Source organism: Podarcis cretensis (genome assembly GCF_951804945.1).
Source record: "Podarcis cretensis genome assembly, chromosome: 5".
Classification (NCBI taxonomy): Eukaryota; Metazoa; Chordata; class Lepidosauria; order Squamata; family Lacertidae; genus Podarcis; species Podarcis cretensis.
The window spans coordinates 67,641,478-67,660,994 of record NC_137174.1 but is presented as its reverse complement, the minus strand read 5'-3'; the positions used below and the strand labels follow the sequence as shown (position 1 = coordinate 67,660,994).

At 42.6% G+C, this 19,517-nt stretch overlaps 2 protein-coding genes across 2 annotated transcripts in view; one reads left to right on the top strand and one right to left on the bottom strand.

Moving 5' to 3' along the window:
• The window catches only part of LOC307216064 (vertebrate ancient opsin-like), a 104,834-nt gene that overhangs the window by 47,989 nt on the left and 37,328 nt on the right, over positions 1 to 19,517 (top strand). The window contains exon 3 of the mRNA XM_079975909.1: positions 17,393 to 17,626. Within this exon, the coding sequence (XP_079832035.1) occupies positions 17,393 to 17,626 (234 nt within the window). The remainder of the gene's footprint in view (positions 1 to 17,392; positions 17,627 to 19,517) is intronic.
• The window catches only part of LOC307216071 (G-protein coupled receptor 35-like), a 307,342-nt gene that overhangs the window by 270,138 nt on the left and 17,687 nt on the right, over positions 1 to 19,517 (bottom strand). The gene's annotated exons all lie outside the window — the stretch shown is intronic.

Below are 19,517 nucleotides of genomic sequence, written 5' to 3'. Positions count from 1 at the left end.
CTACTGGGAAAACCATAGCTTTAACTATACGGACCTTTGTTGGCAAGGTGATGTCTCTACTTCTCAAGATGCTGTCTAGGCCTGTCATTGCCCTTCTCCCAAGAAGCAGGTGTCTTTTAATTTCGTGGCTGCTGTCACCATCTGCAGTGATCATGGAGCCCAAGAAAGTAAAATCTCTCACTGCCTCCATTTCTTCCCCTTCTATTTGCCAGGAGGTGATGGGACCAGTAGCCATGATCTTCGTTTTTTTGATGTTGAGCTTCAGACCATATTTTGCACTCTCCTCTTAAGCCTCAAAATAAGCAGAGTGGGCAGGAAGGGTTGGAGAATGAAAGGTATCTATTAAAATAATAGATGAGAACATCTAAAGGTTTGGGATTATTGGAAGATGATTTTAGCATGGAAACCCTGAAGAGATAATAGGCTGTATTCTCTCCTACATATTCAATGCTACTGCTGCTTAATTATATGGATGAAGAAGAGGAATTGTACTGATGTTACATTATAAAGGCACTTGTGGCTGGAGATTACTAATGGGAGGAAAAGTGATTGAATTGCAACAGCATGGCAGTGGGTTTTTTCTCTCTAGAGTATTCACCATCATTGTAATGGAAAAATTTACTTGGAAGATTACAGCTTGGGAACCAAGTATCTAAAAGAGCACTTACTCCTGTATGAAAGTGCTTGCTCAGTCCTTAATATCCTTAAGGGCCATTTTCTAGCTATTCCCCTAGGCAGGTGTCAGCTAGAGGATGAGCTTTCTCTGTGTCAGAGGCCTGATTTGGGACACTCCTGCTAGAGATGTTCCCAGTGGGCATTTGCTCTGTTAGGACACTGGGCTAAAACCATTTTATTCCAGGCTTTCAGAGAACAGCAAGGTTGATTTTACTGCTGCTTTTTGTTGATACACATGCTGTTTCTGAGTGGGTATTTTTAATGCATTCTACGCCATTTCATCTGCGTCTGCACAAAGGGCATATGATGGAACATCCACAGCAAGTCTTAGAGTCACATGCTCCTGTGTGGCTGGGAAGGATTTGAAAGCTTTTTTGCTCCTTCAACCCAACATTTCCCTCCATGTCGCCAGGAGCAACAAACTGTGGTCAACATTGGCCCCATCTGCACTACTCTTTTAAAGAGGTATCATGCCACTTCAAACAATCACAGCTTCCCTCAAGGAATCCTGGTATGGTAGCCTGTTAAGGATGCTAAGAGTTGCTAGGAGACCACGGTTCCCCTCACAGAGACTACTGTTCTCTGGGAAATGTAACTTCATGGGGGAATAGGAGCCTCCTAACAACTCTCAACACCTTTAACAAACTACAATTCACTTGATTCTTTGGGGGGAAACAAAGGTGTTTAAAATAGAATGATATTGGCTTAAACGTGTAGTGCAAACGGAACCATTAAGTGCAGCAAGTTTGAAACAAGTTTGTTAACCACAGTTCCCTGTTTAAATAACAAGGGGAGCTGGGGTTGACTAAGGGTGGAAGCAGGAACTTTTGAACTCCTCTCAGCCTTGTGGGACAGTGAAAGGACAGAGGGGAACAGGTGAGCCCAAGGCTCGCTAAAGTGCATTTCTGCTCATACGCATCATGCTAAATAATGGTTCGGCATTTGTAAATGTGGCCACTGAATGTATATTTTAGCAATTTTACAGTACCTTAAATGTTTTCTTATGCTGCTTCATTTTGAAGCTGCCTTCTTGAATTAAAAGTGTGGTATGTATAAATAGGTACCGCTCTGGCGGGAAGGTAAACGGCGTTTCCGTGCGCTGCTCTGGTTCGCCAGAAGTGGCTTAGTCATGCTGGCCACATGACCCAGAAGCTGTGCGCCGGCGCCGCAACCCCAGAGTCGGCCATGACTAGACCTAATGATCAGGGGTCCCTTTACCTTTATGTTCACACACACACACACACACAGAGAGAGAGAGAGAGAGAGAGAGAGAGAGAGAGAGAGAGAGAGGCTCGGCCCACTTAAGAGGCAGAGTGAAGCAGCTGCCTCGGGTGGTGGAAGTCCATGGATCTTGCTGAAAATCGCTGATGCTGATGCTGCTTCTTCACACACGGCAGAGGAAGTGGGGTTGTCAGCATGGTGGTGGTGGCAACAGGGTGGAGCAAAATGGGAAGCACTGGCACTGCGCATAGACATGAAGATCAGCTCAACTGGACTGGATTTAATTCAGGAAGTTGTTGTCTGCCTGGGCACAATGAACATTGTGAGGACAGATGTGACATTGTGGATCTGGGGCTTCACGCAAATAAGCTACCAAATCTCCAAGGGATCTAAGACATTGCCTGGACTGCTCAGGGCCTGTACCAGCATAGCCAGGCAGAATCTATGGAAGCCTGAAATGTATTGCATGTTTTAGGACAAAGGATTATTTTCATCATACTTCTCTTGCTACCACAGTGAGCATTAAGTGCATCTTCTGTATTGTGTGTGGGGAAACTGGCTGTATTTTTTCCCACAAGTTCTGGATTGGCTACTGGCCAATTTTAAATCGAAGAAAATGATGAAGAAAAAAAACACCCCACCACAATTTAGAGTGAAAAGACCCAGAAGGAGCATTTGTAATTATTTTATACCAATCAATAATGGACACTCTTTCATCCGTAACTGAAAATACTGTCTATTTCAACAGCTTCTACCTTTATAAAACCCATCTATAGGTGCTTCTAAACTGTCACTGTTTTCAGATAGAAGCCAGTCATGTACCTTGGGTTACATACACTTCAGGTTACATACGCTTCATGTTACAGACTCCGCTAACCCAGAAACAGTGCTTCAGGTTACAGACTCAGCTAACCCAGAAATAGTGCTTCAGGTTAAGAACTTTGCTTCAGGATGAGAACATGCTCTGGCGGCACGGCGGCAGCAGGAGGCCCCATTAGCTAAAATGGTGCTTCAGGTTAAGAACAGTTTCAGGTTAAGAACGGACCTCTGGAACGAATTAAGTACTTAACCCGAGGTACCACTGTACTGGCAATTTCAGGTTGCGCTATGAAATATGTTTTGGAGCGCTTGCAAAACAAAGCCACTTCCTCTAGAGATCTGAGTTTTTGTGGTAAGGAAAGTGATGTGAAAATGCAGGGGAAAGAGTAGGATAACACTTGCAACATCATCAGAATTAAATAGCCAATGTCATCTAATCTCACTCCAACCAAATCAAGATTAACGCTCCATTAACAGCAACCTATGTGCTGTTATTTCCTCGGCACTGAACAAGTCTTATCACATAATATTGCTGATCTTTTATTTTTTATTTTTTATTGTCTCTCAAATTATTTTATTCACATTTATTATTTTATTCACATAATATACATGCTTTACAGCAAACAACTCCAAAATAAGCAGTCAACTCCAAAATAAAATAATATGTAACAAAACCATAAGTCTCATGTTTTTATTTACACTGATCTCCTCTCCGATACTTTTACTTAATATTTCTTGCTGCTTTCTGCTTTTCTTATAGAATCTTTATAAAAAATTTAATCTCTTAAATCCTATACCAATCTTTAACAATTTCAATTAATCCTTTCACCTCCCTCCCCTCTTTATCTTTATTGCTGATCATTTTGAAAGCTCAAAGCAGCTCGAAACCAGTAAAAAAAGTTTAAAACTACAGTATCTTCATGGGTTAAGTAAACCCTACAATAAATTCATGCAAATAAAAGCATAAAGTTAACTAATACCAAGCAATTCATTGCATACACCCCTCAATTCATCCCCCCAATCTTTCTTAAACCGAAACAATAAACTAATTTACACAGTTTTCCTATGCTTAGGTTTGCATGAAACACATTTTAAAAATCCCTAGGTTTCTTGGTACTGTTTGTAGCCAACGTGAAGGTTTGTGGTGCAGAGAGTCAGTTTCAGAAGAGCTTCAGAGAAGACCCCCGACATCTGCTCTGCTTGATGTTGGCCCAGAATGCCTTTGGAACAGCAGGCGCATAACCGCAGGAATGCTCAGTAGATTGATTCTTTGGAACGCTGGCCAATAAATCTGTAGCACATGCCAGGTCTCCAGGAGAAAATCTACACTAAGCTTGCATGCATTAGTTAGAATCGAAATTGTTCTGCTGCTTTATGAGAAAATGGGAAACCCAATCCCATATCCTCCAGTGTTCACAGATAGCAAAAGGGGCCTGCTTGTGGCACCCTCCAGTTGCCATGCTATCAGAGTCCCCCTCCTGGCCTGCAGTGTTGACCAACTTTAAGTAGTCCTACTGGCTGATAGCTTAGGGTTACCAGACGTCCCCGGTTCCCAGGGACAGCCCCCGGATTTGCAAATCTGTCCCCAGACAAATTCCACCCCCGGAATGTCCCCAGATTTGCAAATTCCCTGGAAATGTGGCAGCGGCAGCCTCAGCAGCCCAGAGCCAGCCGGGTAGCGCAGCCTGCAAAGCATGGCAGGCTTGTTGGCATTTCTTCCTGAGGTTTCTTTCTTTCTTTTCAGGTTGCATATAATTCAGCTGTCTCTATTTACCAGGGGTGAATCTTATTTTCTGGACTTTCCCCTTTGTGCAGATGCTTTGTCAAACTTTGTGTTAGTCTGAGTTGCTAGAATTCTCTTCTGTTTTATTCCCAGGGTCTGTAGATTCATGAAAGGCTCTTGAAAATTTCAAGGTAAATAAGGTCAGTCATAATGAAGCAATAAAATAATCAAGTGCTTTAAAACCCCATTGGAATTAATTTACATTCATCATTTATGTTTCAGTACCATAAAATGTTGGAGGCACTTATTAGGAAGTAGCTCAGCTGTTTTCCCCTTTTAGAACAGTTTAGCAAATTAGGCAATATGAGGACATAAGAAGAAACCTGCTGAATCAGAACAAAGGCTTGTCTAGTTCAGCATTCTGCTAATTCAGATAGCTATGGGAAGTCCTTCAGCAGCACCTGAGCACAGCAGCACTCTCCCCACTTGTGATATTCGGAAACATCCCACCGCCAACAGTGGAGGTAGTAAACAGACAATCATGGCTTGCTATCACTGATAGCCTTATCTTCCATGAATCTGCCTACGTACCTTTTAAAACCGTGTGGTAGTGAATTCTATAGTTTAAATATGGGCTTTGTGAAGGAGCACTTCCTTTTCTCTGCCCTGAATCTCCCAACATTCAGCTTTATTGGATGATCCCGTGTTTTAGTATTGCAAGTAGAACATCTCTCTATCCAATTTCTCCATACAATACAAAATTTGTATTGTACTGGTAGGTTAACCTCCCCATGAGTGTGTACATGTGGGTGCATAAATGAGTGAATAGCCCAATCCACCATCCACCATCCACCATATGTGTGAATAGCCCCATCCACCACTATTCCAGGCCCCACACACTTCCAGTTCTAGCCACACTTACTAACATGTGCCCCCTGACTGCCCACTGCATGCTGCATGTTGCCCCCTCACTCAACGGTATCTTGCAGCAGTAAGAAGAGAGTCTTCACTTTGAATTTACCCATAGTAATCACAGCTTGAAGAATGCTGTCAATGCAATTAAGCCAATAAAGGTATATTAAAGCCCTTCTGGAGAACATTACCTTGAGTTTGAGGACTCATTTTGCTTTCCAGCCGAGTTGCACAGCCAGACATCCAGTTATATTATGATCACATTGTGCAATTATGAGGATGCACAATGAGAAGAAATTTGACAATTGCTGGCTTTGGTTGCATTACCTTAAAGCAGGTTAAAAAAGAGTGTGAATCGAGTGTTAGCAGAGAGGTTGAAAAGCATCCAGCTCGCTGGAAGAAGAAAACACATATGAAGATGATAACACCAAAATTAGGAGCTTCTCTAATGAGCACCATTAACCAAACCAAATCCTAATCTGTTCACAGTTAATGTTCAGATTTGAAATTACATTATGAATCCAGGCCAGCAGTTCAGCAACATGTTTGCAATGACAGTGCTCTCTGCTTGAACACAGCCACCATTTTCCTGTCCAGTGGTGATGACTTGGGCCACAGACTGTGGGTGCCCAGCACACGAGCACTGCATTGCGATGGTGACTGTGCTGGGACCTGCACCTGTGCCACAGAACTCCAACCGAGACCCAGTGGCAGAGGGACGGGCCCTGGCCCAGTCACCACAGCATTGCCAGAGGTAAGGCAGCTGCAGACGGCAGGGAGCAGAGGCCAGAAACCCACAGCAAAACTTTTGTGGGTGCCCAGGCAGCCAGGGACCCCTGGAGATGGCGCCAGTGTTTTTTTCTATCTCACAAAGGCATCTTTACAAGTTACCTCCTGGCATTTCTTAACACTCCCTTTCTTCCCAGTCATTTGATGGATGCACCAACCTTCAGCTGTGCACATATGTGACTTTTAAATGTGATTAGTTTTTATATGTTCTCAATGTTTTAAACATATTTTTATTTTATTTTAATTGTATTGTTTTACTACTTTGTTGTTTGCCCTTCTTGACTCCTTTCGGAGGAAGGGTAGGACAGAAACTTAACAAACAGAAAAATAAAACCTGAGCCACAACAGATTCAGGAGAAAAAAATGAAAGAACTGACTAAACACTCTACCTTTGACAGAGTACAGAATGGATATTATACCTTCAGCACCTTCCTGGGTGACTTAAGCCTGGGGGGAAGCTGCAAGGTATTTCTGAAGCTAAAGCTGCAAAGAACCAGAATGATTATTTTTGTGGATTCGTCCAATGGAACAGAGAAAAGTATCAGAAACAGCAATTTACTATGCTGAAAGTGCTGGAAAGTGATATTTCCCTAGTCTACCTTGCTTATAAATAATGAGGAATTTGATGGCCAGAGTCTGAATCACAGGGGGTTCATCCACACATTTACTTGACCTGCATTTTGATAGTATTGTGTACCAATTAATTCCCCCAAGACTGAGAGCTTTCTTCATTGTTCCATGGCTGTGGCTTGCAAAAATCCAATCTTAGCTGCTCAACTGAAGCTCGGTTAAGCAAAATCTCTCTTCAAATTTTTCATGCATCTGATAAGTTTGGATTCAGCAGGTAAGATAGGACAAGGAGACAAGCCCTCAGATCTAGGGGAACTGAATGGTACACAATATGATCAAAATATGGGTCAAGCGAAAGAGTGGCTGTGACTAGAGTTGCTTTCTCCAAACTAGATGCAATAGTGAACCCACCTCACTCATCATTACAAGCTGCAACTGTAACTTCAAATCATTTGGGCACATTTCAAAACCTTGCTCTGATAGATGCCTGAGGCATTCAGCATGACCTTGCACTAAAAGGTGAAAGGGTAATGGTAAAGGACCCCTGGATGGTTAAGGGCATTCCACAGGGTGGGTGCCACTACCAAGAAGGCCCTCTGCCTGGTTTCCTGTTACCTCACTTCTTGTAGGGAGGGAACCACCAGAAGACCCTTGGAGCTGGACCTCAGTGTCCGGGCAGAACGATGGGGGTGGAGACGCTCCTTCAGGTATACTGGGTATTGAGGGGGTTGAATTGAAAATAGTCTTGAAGGCCAGGCAGAAAGGCCTAGAGGTCCACATTCAGCCAGTGGATAAGAGGTTCCCCACCCCTGATTTACATTACCTAGTTGCAAACGCCTTAAAACGTGTGTGGCTCACAGTATAGTAAAATGTTCACACAGTGCTGTATGGTCTGCATTTTATAATCCAGATGGTCACTAAGTTTACCAGAAGGAATAACAGCTTGAACAGGTCCCCCCCATATTTCTTTCCATATCCCCCCCTTTATTTTGTTAAGCTGATGGTGCACACAACCACCAATTCAAAAAGTTCTACTCTTTCCTTACTTTCCAAGTTCAATGTATTGATCACAATGTCCTCCTCATAGTAATAGCCATTGCTCTTTGGTTCCATTGTGAAACATCTGCACCTTCCTTGGGTTTTGCCTGGAGTCTACAATATTGGTGACGATTGGTGGCCCCAGTTTTGGACACCTGTCAAATCACCGACAAAGTAATGACAGCCTTCCAGTTCTAAATGCTGCTGAGAAAGCGAACAGAAACAGACAATCTACTCTGTTCTTTATCATAATTCCTTGACCCCACCTCATTTGCTTCAGGAAAGATTGCTCCTGGATACCTTTGCAAGATGCTGAACATTTTATTTGATATTGATATTTCATTAAAGTTACCACATTTCTACAATAACATAATTTGGTCTCCTCTCTCCCTTGATCCCTTCCTCACTGTGGATCCCTTAACCTCTTTGGAACGATCATTTTCATTTCTGTTGTACTGTCACTCGTGTATTGGGTGAGTGTGTGCTGAGCAGTTAAGTGTTAGAGTGAAGTAGTAGTAGTAGTAGTAGTAGTAGTAAAATTAATTAATTAATTAATTAATTAATTAATTAATTAATTACCTACTCTGCCCATCTGACTTGGTTGCCCCAGCCCCTCTGGGCTGCTTCCAACAGAATATAAAAAGACACACAATAGATCAGCTTCTCAATACCGGGCTGCCTTCAGGTGCCAATGGAAGGTTGTATAATTGGTTCTCTCTTTGACACCTGAGGTCAAAGAGGTCACCTGTGTTCCACAGGGCGGGCCTTTGTTTCTTCTTCTTCTTCTTCTTCTTCTTCTTCTTCTTCTTCTTCTTCTTCTTCAGTTATTTATACCCCACCCATCTGGCAAGGTTTCCAGCAATTGGTGCAATTGGTGGAGTAAACCCGGGAACAACTGAGTGACAGAGCATCTGTCTTGCATACAGAAAACCCTGCATTATTCCTGGACATCTCTAGGTGGGCATGGGATTTCCCCCTGTGTGAAATGCTGGATTGCTGCTGCTACCAGTCAGTGTAGACAATACTGAGCAAGCTGGACCAATGTTCTGTCTTTCTGAAAGGCAGCTTCCTTATACAAAAGTTTCTGTTTCTGCAATGTGTTCCCTACTTTTTGTGGCTTTTGAAGATACTTGAAGAAGAGCTCAAAGATACCACTCCAAGTCTCTTGAAAGTTTTATGTAGTTTACTCAATAGGATTTTCTTGTGAGCGGCTAGTTGAAAAAGGTCCTGTATTCAGCTTTCTGTGCCTAGTGTGACACAGGAGGGTTCCGGAAGGTTTCGGCAACCTTGCTTTAAGAATTTTGTGGGAAGGTTATTTTAACAAATGCAAACACTGTGCTGAGTACAAAACAGGAAGAGGCATTATGTGTGTGGGTTCTTTAACATGAACAGGGAAGAGAGAAGAATAGACTGGAAACAAAGAACATTTCAAATGAATCTAGGCTCTCCCTGGATTAGAAACAATTACGCACAACCTTAAATTTTTGTTCCCTGTTGTCTAGTTTCTCTGTTCTCAAAACATGGTTAATAGTGCTGTTAAGTGTTTGCTGAGTATATCAGAAAATAAATTGAAGCACACTGGAGTGCACAAACGTTTCCACTGGAAATTACAGCAAGGTGTTGGATAAGACCACTTGGGAACTTAATTTGGAAAGTAATTTGTGACTTGAGTTCTGCAAAGCTACCTATGGATAAACTGAACTTGTGCTCAATGCACCAAACACCAGGTAATGTGAGGAAAATCCTGTAGTGCGTACAACAGCAGCATTAAGAAGGGACATCGGTTCTGTGTCTGAGGAGTGGAGGACAAGAACAAACCTACTTGAAAGCAAGTAGGGAGCAGCCTAAGGTTCATCTAGACAGTAGGGCCTATTTTATAAGTGAACCTCCATTGTATGATATGGGTGTCATAGGGGTTTGGTTTAACAGATTAATCAAATGAGGCAGAACATGTTATATAGCACCGTCCTTTAGAAATATGTTTGCATTTTTAGTTGATAGGCATGTAGCATAGTTCTGCTCTTTGGCAGCAAAAGTCAGTCACGTTATATGAAGAAAGAATGAAGGCTAGATAAGTATATTTTGAAGAAGAGGCAGGTCTTAGGCAACTCCTATTAGGAACCAATTCTTTGTGCAACTGGACACAAATTGGATGTATGCATCAGTAAAACATACAATAATCAGGCTAAATTAAGTAAAGTAAAAGGTAAAAGCCTTGGAGCTGATCTAATTTGTAGGGGTGGAGTATTCAGAAAAATATCTAGGGTCGCCATATTTTGAAGCACAAAAAGGAGGATATATTTCCAACTTCTACTTTTAACTGTGGATCACTATGATGACTCTCATTTTACATACCCATGAAAAAGAGGACGTGTCCTGGAAAAAGAGGACATATGGCAACCCTAAAAGATCCAACACTGCTTGAAGGAACTTCACATCATGAATCATTTTCCCTACCTACTTTGTGGTACCGTCTCTCTAGTGGTAAAGATGGGCATAGCAGCTGTACTTAAGAATTGCATGTTGTGGTCTATCAAACTGGTGATGCTTTGCAAATGGCAATTTCATGGAATGCTGATTCCTCATACAATTTCTGGTCCTTGTTCCCACTGATGCCAGTTAGCTTTGCCTTCTGCAAGCAGGGATATGGGGTTTTGACTGACACCTGCACTATCGAAATGCTAAGGCTGAACCATCTCTTTCTCTTTGCCTCTCTCACAAGTTGCACCTTACATAAGACCTGAGCGGCAGGGAGGGAGAAATGCACTCAGCGGACCCGCTATGGATTAATGGTTTTGCCTTTAACCATGTTGGTAGTGGTTTGCAATCTGTTGTGACTGAGAGTTCCGTGTCACAAACAAGCTTTACCGAAGCACATATCGGAAAGCTACATAAAGTCTGCCTAAATGTCAAGCTGCCCGGGGCGTACGGCTGACCTTTAACCATACAGCAGATAAAATTCCAGAACAAGACAGCTGACCCAATGGGCAATAGTAATTTACTCTGTTATTACTGCAGTAAGACCACTTGCTGTATTAGATCTGACTAATGTGTCATCAAGGCTGAAGTGTTTGTGTGGCTTACTATCACCCAGTACTGAACATAGCACTGAACTGAAGAATAAATAACATACTCTCTCTTGTGCACTGGCAAATTAATACTTCTTAGTGTGGTTTAGGCATTCCTTCTTTGAAGCACAGTTAGCAGTTCAAGCATCCAGTGTGTGGATTCTTCAGGTGTGCAGTGTACCACCTGCAGACTATAAACTGATCATCACCTGTACTGCACTATAGTTTATATATAACCTTGACTTAAATTAAACAAAGCAGTGAGCAGCTTAGGAAGGAAAGTGGTGAGGGATCCCTGTTTCTACATGACTTCTGATAAACTGTGGTTTGCCTCCTTGTGGTACTAAGCTGTTGTTGGAAGTGGAACAGCAGAGATTATTTACTTAGCCTTTTAGGGGTTCATTCTGTTAGAGCTAAAGTCAACTAGCAAAGGGGGGGGGTGTTTGGTGGTGGTGTTGCTTAGTAACCAGGCAAAGTGGTATGATCTTTACTGAGGTAGCACCTGCGCTGATTGGTTGTGTATTTATGAGGAAATTTTCCTTTGTATGGTTGGCTGGATGTCTCCATGCTATGTACAAGTCCTGAATTAGGAAAGACAAAGTCTCTCATTCCTTTCTCCTCAAATTATACACTGCTTATTTTATTTTATTTAGTAAAATATTATCAGGTTTCTCTTCTCTCTGGGCTCTATCTGCAATATTTAAGTGATGCAACAGATTCTCCACCCCACCCCTCAGCAGAAGGAATCACATAATTAACACCATATTATTTTTATTCCTTATTTCCTTTCAGTTGTATCACTTGATCAGTCCCTCCTCTCCTCCCTCCAACCACTTTGCAGTGGCTTTCTCCCATCTAAATGTCATACACAACTGTGTTTGAGCTTTGAGTATGACGACCAGTATCTTCCCATTGCATATGTTACCACCTTGAAAGAAGCAGTATATGGACAGCAACCGTAATGGAGGAAATTAAGGGCTCTAACTTTTGTGGACAAGAAGTTGCAAATTACCCTTTGCTGAAAAGCAAGGAAAAATTTGGTTTGCCTGGCACTAATGAAAGCAGTACAATCACTACCTTCTTAGCATTGTTAAAACTGATTATATTACCTAAATTTGTGGCCAACGGGCCAAATTTTCAAGAAACTTCTCTAATCATTTGGGACATCGCAGCAGCAAACCAGTTTTGGCTTCATTAGAAAGTAATGGCTTAATTAGAAAATGTAATGAATTTGTTAGCAGTCTTCAATTATTCAAAAAGCTGAAAACAACAGTTCTTTTTTACTACTTTGGAAGCATAGTTGGAGTAATTATTCATTACCATTATTTATAGCCAGATATAAATCCTTCCAAGGTTGTTTACAAGTAAAAAAGAATTACATTAAAGAAAGGGATCACAGCAAACAATACCAATATCTACATTTAAAATGTCCTCAAGATCCTTCCCACAGAGCAGCTGATCACAAAATGGCCCTGTGAAGGAGGGAGGAGCAGGGAATTCCAGCAGCAGTGGGCTTTGAGGTGATCTTCTGCAAGGAACATGGGTGAGATAAAATAAACAAACCCTATAAACTTGCTTGAATGTTCCCATAACTTCCTTCCTGAAGGCAACAATGTTTTAACTGATTTTTCAGGAAGAAAGTGATTTTCACATTTTATTGTTCCCTTAATTTTTGTTCCGAAAATGGTAAAAGTGAAGTAAAAATGCTTTTTTGTTTCAGTAGTGAATTTGCTCCTTCAGATTAGCAACAACCTTTAGATTAAAAGTGAGACTGTGGGTCTACAGTGTTTTTCTACTGTCTCCAACGTAGACAGTATAACGTCCACTTCATACACCTCTGTTAAAAATGAGATTAAGACAGCTGCCCCACTAGTTTCAATATGTTGTAGTGGTTAAGAGAGTCAGATTAGGACCTAATAGACTCGGGTTCAAGTCCCCACGCAGTCATTAGTTGACTTTGGGCCTGCCTCACAAGATTGTTGTGAGGATAAGATATAGGGAAGAAGTGCGGAAAGAACCACGTGTGCCAACTGCAGTTCTTTTGGAAGAAAAGTGGGATATGAATGTAATAAAAATAAATAAATTGTAACCGTGAGTAAAGGCTGATTCATATGAACATTCTATGGGGCTTGTTTTTCACCTGTGGGGTTTGTAGGCATGTCAGACTAGACTGGAATGTGGATGACAAAGCTGTTCCATGGGAACTCAGCAACAAAACAAAACCACAACGGAGCACAACAATATTTTTGAAAGCACTTGCCTTCAGCTGTTTAAAAATGTACTTGGTCGGGGTGAGATAAAAAAGTTGTATTCATGTCCGTATATTTATTTATTACATTTACAGTGGTACCTCAGGTTAAGTACTTAATTCGTTCCGGAGGTCTGTACTTAACCTGAAACTGTTCTTAACCTGAAGCTGTTCCATGGGAACTCAGCAACAAAACAAAACCACAACGGAGCACAATAATATTTTTGAAAGCACTTGCCTTCAGCTGTTTAAAAATGTACTTGGTCGGGGTGAGATAAAAAAGTTGTGTTCATGTCCGTATATTTATTTATTACATTTACAGTGGTACCTCAGGTTAAGTACTTAATTCGTTCTGGAGGTCTGTACTTAACCTGAAACTGTTCTTAACCTGAAGCACCACTTTAACTAATGGGGCCTCCTGCTGCTGCCGCGCCGCTGGAGCCTGATTTCTGTTCTCATCCTGAAGCAAAGTTCTTAACCTGAAGCACTATTTCTGGGTTAGCAGAGTCTGTAACCTGAAGCGTACGTAACCTGAGGTACCACTGTATATGCCACCTTTTCCTCCAAGGAGTTCAAGGTGGTGGGTATGGTTCTCTCCTCCCCATTTTATCCTCACAATAACCCTGCGAGGTGGGGTAGGCTGAGAGACAGTGATGGGCCCAAGGTTACTCAGTGAGCATCCTGGCTGAGTGGAAACTTGAACTCTGGTCTTCCAAGGCATAATACAACACTCTAACCCATTGTATCACACTGACTCAAGCATTACTGACATGTTTTGTATGGTATTTGTGAAACTGTTTTGCTTTCCCCTTCTCTTCAGGGCCAGATAAGATGGCATGAGATGAAAGATTCATGTGCTGCCTTATCTCACATGGCCTCCAGTTTCCTCTCCTTCCTTCTGGTTTTCTCTGATGTACAGTATCATTGTCAGAAGATCTGCCTACACTCGAGTAGGACCCTGGCAGAGACACATGCCTGACTGGCATGTTCCCTCCTTCCTGGTCGATAGTTTTGGGAGCTTCAAAAGCTTTCTTCTGCCCGAACATCACAGCGACCGATGCCAACAGACATCGGCACACTTGTGGATCCGCAGAGTGTTCACAGTTTGCATAACAGAACCCCAGCAACTCAGCATTTTGGCTAATCTACTTTATTTACATATAAACACACACGGAGCACTGCAACATGGCTCCCTCTTTCTCTAGCATCAGACAGCAAAGAGAAAAAACAAAGGACAATAGTCCTACTCCATGGAACACAGTAACACAAACATCCTGTCTCCGTCACTTCCCACTTTGTGGAGTCAAAACATATACCATCATGTGAAAAACAACAACCCCATGACTGCAATCACGGAGCAGGAATTCTAACAATCATATGTATACTTTGTTTGTGAAATGCTGCAGTGCATAGTGTTCCTGTTCAGGGTTCTAGCCATCCAGCAGTGCCCATTCCCCAAACACCCCAATCCGTGGTTTTCTGTTTTTCTCCCAAATCCACTGTCAACACATCGTCTTTGTTGGGCTTGGGGGGGGAGGGGCATCCCCATCCATTAAAATCTTTTCCCCCATAATATTTTGTTGTCCTTCAGCAAACCCCAAGCATGCCAATACGCCTTGTTTGTAAATCGTGTTGCTTTGGCTACGTGAGGAAGTGCCTTTGGAGATTGAGTTTGCTATTAGTATATATGCTGATGTATGCATTTATGTGTTGTAACAGAGGTGCATTTTTAAGAAAAAGTATGGGTGGGATGGGGGAGTCCCCAGTGTGCTTCTGATCCTGCAGAGTCAATAATTGCTCTCTGTGACTCTTTGACTAATCGCTGAAAAATACATTCAGACAAAATTTGGCACAAATTACTCTCACTTCCAAATAATGGCAGCTGCAAATTATACTCTGGCCTGCCAGACAGAGAAAGCCAGCCTAATTGAGTTAATAATTGCTCACAGCTTTAAAACTGTTCCAGCAAGGCCTCTGTGCTCTATAACCAAAAACAAAAAACAGAAAGTAAAGCTTTTCTTTAAATTATGAGAGTTATTAAATTAATCTGTGGTTCAAATGTCTCTTGCACTGTTGGGCCAACTGTGATGGAAAGAGTATGCTGGGATCATGTTGATTTTTTTTTTTTTTAATGATCAGATAACAAACACCATTTCAGAGCAGCTGGAGTTCAAACATCCAGGCCAATATTTACTAGGGACTGTTTAGCTGTGATAATGCCAACTGGGTGAATTGTAATGTATTTGAAAGGTCTTTGCTCCTCAAAGTCTGGTTCCCCCCCCCTGTTGGCAGGAAATTGACATGACAGGGAATAGCAGATGGTACAAGATCACAGTCTTTTGTTCACTGTTATGTCCACATCAGGGGTGGTTAATCTTGCTTTTGGCCCAAAGGCCAGTGGTGGCTGATGATGATTGAGAATTGTAGGGCAGAAGGCAGGAAGACCAACAGTAGGTGGAGCCAGAGCCCATAACCACTCCATGACTGATTGTAAGCAACAAGGTGGGCAGGTAGGTGGAACAGGCTGAGGTTGGTGGGGCAGTGCTCCATTTGCCCTAAAAGACCAGCATCCACTGCCAAGGGCATCATTCACTCTTGGCCAACCTACTGAGGGCTGCAGACTAGTGCTAGTGAGTCACCCCACCCACTCCACCTCAAATACAAGACCCTTCTACACACTACACACAAGTACAGTGTGGTGTAGTGGTTAAGAGCAGGAGACTCATAATCTGGTGAACTGGGTTCACGTCTCCGCTCCTCCACATGCAGCTGCTGGGTGACCTTGGGCCAGTCACACTTCTCTGAAGTCTCTCAGCCTCACTTACCTCACAGAGTGTTTGTTGTTGGGGAGGAAGGGAAAGGAGAATGTTAGCCGCTTTGAGACTCCTTCGGGTAGTGATAAAGCGGGATGTTAAATCCAAACTCTTCTCTTTTCTTCTTCTTCTTCTACACTCATGCTCCTTAGCTGATCTATGCACATTGGCTGAAGAGAAGTGATTACCCCTCCCTACTTACAAAATGATGGATCTGATGCCTATGGAGAGGGCAGTGTGAATCCTCATCAGGGTGCTGGGTTGGGTGGAGAGGTTCAAGCCTTTCTGCTTACTTCAGCACCATGTTTACTTTAGTTCTTTTGTTTTTTGCTGCAAACACCAAAATCAGTGTGGTATTGGGGATCCATAACAACCCCCTGTTTATACAAATGCAGTACAGTGGCACCTTGGTTCTCAAACTTAATCCGTTCCGGAAGTCCATTCCAAAAGCAAAGCGTTCAAAACCAAGGCTGACTTTCCCATAGAAAGTAATGCAAAATGGATTAATTCGTTCCAGACTTTTAAAAACAACCTCTAAAACAGCAATTTAACATGATTTTTACTATCTATCGAGACCATTGATCCATAAAATGAAAGCAATAATCAATGTAATGCAATATAAAATAAATAAGACAGTACAGTGGTAACTCGGGTTAAGAACTTAATTCGTTCTGGAGGTCCGTTCTTAACCTGAAACTGTTCTTAACCTGAGGTACCACTTTAGCTAATGGGGCCTCCCGCTGCCACCGCGCCACTGCCACGCAATTTCTGTTCTCATCCTGAAGCAAAGTTCTTAACCCGAGGTACTATTTCTGGGTTAGCGGAATCTGTAACCTGAAACGTCTGTAACCTGAGATACCACTGTATTGTAGATGATTTTAAAAAAAATCTTACCTGCACTGACTATTGTTTGGATTGTTGGGGTTTTTTATCCATTTCCGCAGTCACTCAATCAATCAATCAATCAATCAATAGCTGAACTGGGTTCCACACAACCACAAAAACAAATTAAACAAAAATGCCTCAAAAACAAAAATGTAAAATATATAGCAAAAACAAAAGTGCCAAACTTTATCCATTTCAGAAGTCCGTTTGACTTCCAAAATGTTCGAAAACTGAGGTGCAGCTTCTGATTGGTGCAGGTGCCCTGGAAACAATAGCTGACAGCCACATTGGACATTCTGCTTCCAAAAAAAAGTTTGAAAACGGGAACACTTCCAGGTTTTCGGTGTTTGGGATCTGAGGCGTTTGAGTACCAAGGAGTTTGAGAACCAAGGTACCACTGTACTTGAGCTGCACAGGGTACATTCTTCCAAACAAACAGTTGTACATGTGTAAGGACAGTTTGCACCTGTGCCCATCAACCCGAAGGAGTGTCAACAAGGCTTTGCGAAGGTGGCTCACTTGGACTTCCACTGAGCCCTGGAGTCCCTTCCCACTCTACAATTCTACGAGTCTATGGCTGTTTTCTTTCTGCTCTAGCGGGACATCATCCAATGTGCTTCTTCTATTTCAGGTGAGCGGAGTCACCAAAGGGATGGCACAAACCAGAGAGCAACGGGTGCTGATCATGGTGGTTGTGATGGTCATCTGCTTTCTTCTCTGCTGGCTACCTTATGGCATCGTGGCCCTGATAGCGACATTTGGGAAGCCCGGCCTAGTTACCGCCTCTGCCAGCATCATTCCTTCCATCCTTGCAAAGAGTAGCACAGTCTACAATCCGGTCATCTACATATTTTTGAACAAACAGGTAAATAAAAACTCGCTGTGGTATAGGGAAAGGGTTGATAACAATAGTTGGGGGAAATGGGAACTAAATAACCGCTCCCAAATAACAAATGGTGGCTGTGAAGGAGAAGCACTCACTGACACAGACTGACAATTTAGCCCTGTATTTCAAACTATGAAAATCCAACATTACATAATGAAGTCCTGCTCCTTTGACAACCCACTTATCTTGTCGGCTGAGAATATTGTGGCTCCATGACAAGGAAATGGAACAGTGAGTAGTCAAGGAGGTATAGGATCTCCCCAGGGAAATGCCAAGGATTTGGCTTTAAAATGTATGACAGGCTTTGTACAAACATGAGCAGTAACTTTCTAACTAAAGAAGCAGACACTTTTGGAGTACTAAAGAGAAAGCAACTCAGTTGGTTGGTTAGACCTTCTTTTCCTTCCAGTAAGTTTTATTGGGCAAAAAACAACGTGAGAGTTATAATTCAGACACTTTCATACAGCACTGAAGTAAAATGGCGAGAGTGATGTTTCTGGGAATCTTCCATTTTTCTTGAGTGTATACTTTCCTTGGATTGCATACAGCAAAAACCACCAACTGGTCTGCTAGTTGCCATGATTTTATTTGGTCAAGATTATATTTGGCACTAAAGAAAGTAGAAAATAAATAAAAGACATTATCTCCGAAACCCAGGAGTCCGAGTCCCCCTTTGGAAATTATTTGAATTTGGAATATATAATTGGTAATATTGTATGTGATTTGATACGATTGGATTGGGTTTGTTCATAATTGGAAGATTTTTATTGGAAAATGAATAAAAATTATTTAATAAAAAAGAAGATAATATTTCGCACTGACACTCTCAGAGCATCCAGTGTTTTTGTAAGGTGATCTCATGAGAAGCAGCATGATGAGTGCAACATCAGCTTTCATGCCACGTGGATATTTGGATGTTTTGAACACGGTGTGCTTCATCACATGCCACTCTAGTGGCTGAATAGTTTGGTTGATCAACAAGTTGCTCTGTAAATTTGCATGGACATGGGTGGCACTGTGGTCTAAACCACTGAGCCTCTTGGGCTTGCCGATTGTAAGATTCTGCGTGATGGGGTGAGCTCCTGTTGCGCTGTCCCAGCTCCTGTCCCAGTTCAAAAGCATACCAGTGCAAGTAGATAAATAGGTACTGCTGTGGCAGGAAGGTAAACGGTGTTTCCGTGCGCTCTGGTTTCCATCACAGTTTCCTGTTGTGCCAGAAGCAGTTTAGTCATGCTACAACATGACCTGGAATGCTGTCTACAGACAAATGCCGGCTCCCTCAGCCCGTAAGCAGAGATGAGAGGCGCAGACCCCACAATCCAGGGGTCTGTAATGGTTGTAAGGGGGTTACTTGTGCGTAAATTGCCTTCAGTTTAGTCTGTTTGTTTGCTCAACCATGTTTAGGGTTGGAGCTCGCCCTCCGTGACCTGTTAGTCACTTGCAGAATCCGTCAGTGGGCATTTCTTGAACCTCTTCCAGCATAAAAGCTGCTTGACGCCAAGTCTCCTCCTATGTTCCCTGCGCGGGACGCGTCTGCGCAAGTGAGGGGAAGGCAGGGGCGTGCCAGCGCTCTCTCCACTAGATTCGGGTGAAGGGTCTTGGAGCCCTGTCACCAATTCCTCCATCTCCCTCTCATCTCTATTGGTGTTACGCTGAATTCCTTCCCCCCGCTGGTCCCCTCTCCGGCATCGCTCTGGAGCCCTGCCTCCGCCTCTCGCTCTGCTCGCTCTGATGTCAGTTCCCTGACAGGTCCTTTACCTTTCTGTAAATTTGCAGGAAGCCATTCCAACAATAAAACTGTCAAAAGGAGCTCATGCTACAGAGCATTCAGATTATTCCGATGACAACTACTTCACAACATCAATAGTTC